We start from the raw sequence: 3,688 nt of genomic DNA, 5'->3' as shown, positions 1-3,688 counted from the left end.
CTAATATACACTTAGAGCCCTTATCAGACTTATATAAGACTTATACAATTTCTCGGCTTTAGACAGATGTTTTTGTATTTAATATTTGAACAGTTTAGGTCGCCCAGCCCTGATCTATTGGATGAAAAGTAGTGGAATAGAAATTTCCATCTTGAAAAGTAGTGATCATCCGTAGTCACTAAAGGAGCAGACATATCCCAGAAGGCTTTGCGAGAGCTCTCCTCGTAAAGCATCATGGGATTTGCTGTGGCAGCAAGAAGGAACCAAAATGGCACAGGCACGGCACGGGGCGGTCGGATAACGTGACCAATGGGGAGTGAAAAGTAGTGATCATCTGTCCTAACGGTCAGTTAACTGAGTTCACCATGGAGTTCACTATATAGTGAACTCCAGGCTGTGTTGAGGGGTTAGGGCGGACGGTTGTACAGTAGAACAAGCAGGCTCTAGATTAAAAACAGACCACAGCTAATTACCAGGTAGCAACAGTCTGCGATAAGGCAAGGATCGCTAACAAGCTAGTGAACAGAAAATACAAATATTACAAACATGTCTGAAGGCTAACAGTAGGCTAACAGCCTGTTGTTTAAAGCATAAGAACACCAGGTTTACAGCACACTTAAGCTAGGCTAAGCTAATTTTCAGATGAAACCAACCAGCAGTCTCGTCTATAAGGAGTTAAAAGGCTAATGTTAAGCTTATGGCTGTGTTATCATGTTATCTTCAGGATGTTGTTGGATATAACAGGCCTGGTCTGCCACCTGCTGGCTGTCTGTCGTACTGCAGGTGAGGAACTGCGTGGCCATCGTCCGTCCTCCGGGTCACCACGCCGAAAGAGATGTTCCCTGCGGTTTCTGCCTCTTCAACACGGCAGCACTCACTGCTCGCTACGCTCAGAAAAACTCCCAGGATCCTCAGCTGCGGATCCTGATCCTCGACTGGGACGTTCACCACGGCAACGGGACTCAGCACATGTTTGAAGATGACGACAGGTGAGGAAGGAGAGCAATGGGGGGGGGGCATGGTGACGTGAATCTGATGGTGGGCTCTGTTTGTTTCTGCAGCGTTCTTTACATCTCACTCCATCGCTATGACAACGGGACGTTCTTCCCGTTCTCTGAAGACGCTGCCCCTGATAGGGTGGGCGTGGCCAAGGGTTCAGGTTACAATGTGAACGTGGCGTGGAGCGGAGGACGAATGGGCGACTCAGACTACCTAGCAGCCTTTCATCATGTCGTCATGCCGATCGCCACTGAAGTAGGTCTGCTATGAACCATCACAGAACTGTGGGGATTAGGAACCAGTTCATCTGAAATAAACCATAGATCTACCTGAATAGAGTTTGAAGTCCTCTGATTGGCTGTCTTCTGCTTAGTCATCTACTAACTGGTTGTTTTCTTCCTCTGCAGTTTAACCCTGGTCTGGTTCTGGTGTCCGCTGGGTTTGACGCAGCTCGAGGAGATCCTCTGGGAGGATATAACGTGTCTCCAGAAGGATACGCCCACCTCACACACATGATGATGTCACTGGCTGGGGGACGAGTCCTCGTCATCCTGGAGGCGAGTTTAGATCAGGGCGAATGCTCCTCCTCCCCTGATTGGATGAGGGTTAAAGTTCCTCCTCTCCTGATTGGATGAGGGTTAAAGTTCCTACTCTCCTGATTGGCTGAGGGTTAAAGTTCCTCTTCCCCTGATTGGATGAGGGTTAAAGTTCCTCCTCTCCTGATTGGATGAGGGTTAAAGTTCCTACTCTCCTGATTGGCTGAGGGTTAAAGTTCCTACTCTCCTGATTGGATGAGGGTTAAAGTTCCTCTTCCCCTGATTGGATGAGGGTTAAAGTTCCTCCTCCCCTGATTGGATGAGGGTTAAAGTTCCTCCTCCCCTGATTGGATGAGGGTTAAAGTTCCTCCTCCCTGATTGGCTGAGGTTTAAAATTCCTCCTCTCCTGATTGGCTGAGGGTTAAAGTTCCTCCTCCCCTGATTGGCTGAGGGTTAAAGTTCCTCCTCCCTGATTGGATGAGGGTTAAAGTTCCTCCTCCCCTGATTGGATGAGGGTTAAAGTTCCTCCTCTCTTGATTGGCTGAAGGCTAAAGTTCCTCCTCTCTTGATTGGCTGAAGGCTAAAGTTCCTCCTCCCCTGATTGGCTGTCTTTGTCTCCTCAGGGAGGTTATAACCTGACATCAATCTCTGACTCCATGGCGATGTGCACCAGCGTGTTGCTAGGAGACCCTCCTCCATCGCTGGTGACGCCCCTCCCCCCTCCTCATCACTGCGCCGTGGCAACAATCAGGGAAGTTATCCGACAGCACCTCCCCTACTGGCGGTCCTTGAGGATCCAGGGTGGGTTTGGGACCTGGACTGAATCGGGACTTGGTTAAAACTTTGTTTTCTGTGTAATTGATGTAATTGTTCTCCTTTCAGTTCCAGAGTCTGTGCAGGAAGCCGTGCCCTCCCCAAAGCATCGTGGGAAACGTAGCTCTCAAGGCAGGAAGTCAGAAAAGCCACCCTGTGTTGGAGCGGTCTCTATGGTAACAATCTGGTTGAAATAAGTGATTTCCTGCTAAATCAAGTAAAGAGCCACATGACTCGTCTCATCCAATCAGACGGAGCACGGTCTGGAGCAGCTCATGCAGGGATTGGCCAGTCTAGACATCCATAAAACCTCTGCCAATCAGGACAAGGTCAAGCCTTCCTCCACCCCACCAGAAGCGGCAGCAGTGAAGGTGGAAGGTGACATGAAGACTGAGAACAGCCAATCAGCAGAGAGCATGCAGCCTCAGGTGAGTCATCCCATCGCCGTTCTCTCTGATCTCTACCCTTAACTCTGACTACTTCCTGTTTTCTGTCAGAGCGTGACGGCAGCAGCGAAGGCGGACCAAGCAGGGACTGACCCTGAAGCAAGGGCGGAGTCAGGAAGAGGGGAGGAGCCTTTGGACGGCTCAGGGGCGGAGCCAGAGGAAGAGGGAGCCTGTGGTTGGTCCAAGCCTCAGGTGTCTCTGGAGATGACATGCAGCGCTGAAATGGGCGGAGTCAGTAAAAACGAAGCGGCTTGTCAGCAATGAGCTTAAGGAATGCGATGGTGAAGCCGTCCCTCTGTCTCTCCTCAGGACACTCTGTACGTGGTGGACCCCCTGCCCTGGTGTCCTCACCTGGATGCTGTCAAGCCTCTCCCACATTCTGGCATAGACGTCTTCCAGCCGTGCGGCGACTGCGGTTCCGACGCCGAGAACTGGATTTGCCTGACCTGCTACCAGGTGAGCTGGTCCTCCCGTCCCCTTGCCGCCGGCGGCGCCGTGGAGGATAACCTCAGCTGTTTGTCTGCTGCTCTCCAGGTGTGCTGCGGTCGCTACGTCAATGAGCACATGGTGACACATGGCGCCACGTTGGAACACCCGATGGTCCTGAGCTTCTCGGATCTGTCCGTATGGTGCTACCTGTGCGAGTCCTACGTCCACCACCAGGTGAGGCGTCATCGATGATGATTGAGGAAGCAGAAGGTTCTAGTCAGGCTCGGCCCGCAGTGAGACCGGTTTGGGTTGCAGGTCTTGCAGTTAGAGCAAAGGTCACGGATTAGCGGACCAGGGTCTGGATCCAGACCCCCCTTTCTAGCTAATCCGGACCCAACCGGATTTAAAACATTTATAAATTACCGCATGATGTCTGACGACATCTGTCACACTGTCTAAATGTTA

General features: G+C 51.3%; 1 protein-coding gene across 1 annotated transcript in view; it reads left to right on the top strand.

The window, feature by feature from the left end:
* The window catches only part of hdac6 (histone deacetylase 6), a 15,411-nt gene that overhangs the window by 8,939 nt on the left and 2,784 nt on the right, over positions 1 to 3,688 (top strand). Inside the window, 9 exon segments of the mRNA XM_015398074.1 lie at positions 784 to 989; positions 1,062 to 1,254; positions 1,407 to 1,556; positions 2,159 to 2,336; positions 2,418 to 2,524; positions 2,600 to 2,776; positions 2,846 to 3,025; positions 3,104 to 3,250; positions 3,329 to 3,457. Of these exon segments, the coding sequence (XP_015253560.1) occupies positions 784 to 989; positions 1,062 to 1,254; positions 1,407 to 1,556; positions 2,159 to 2,336; positions 2,418 to 2,524; positions 2,600 to 2,776; positions 2,846 to 3,025; positions 3,104 to 3,250; positions 3,329 to 3,457 (1,467 nt within the window).

This window comes from Cyprinodon variegatus, unplaced genomic scaffold (assembly GCF_000732505.1).
Source record: "Cyprinodon variegatus isolate N-32 unplaced genomic scaffold, C_variegatus-1.0 Scaffold28, whole genome shotgun sequence".
Taxonomy (NCBI): Eukaryota; Metazoa; Chordata; class Actinopteri; order Cyprinodontiformes; family Cyprinodontidae; genus Cyprinodon; species Cyprinodon variegatus.
Note: the sequence above shows the minus strand (reverse complement) of the source record. Positions and strands in the feature narration are given on the sequence as shown.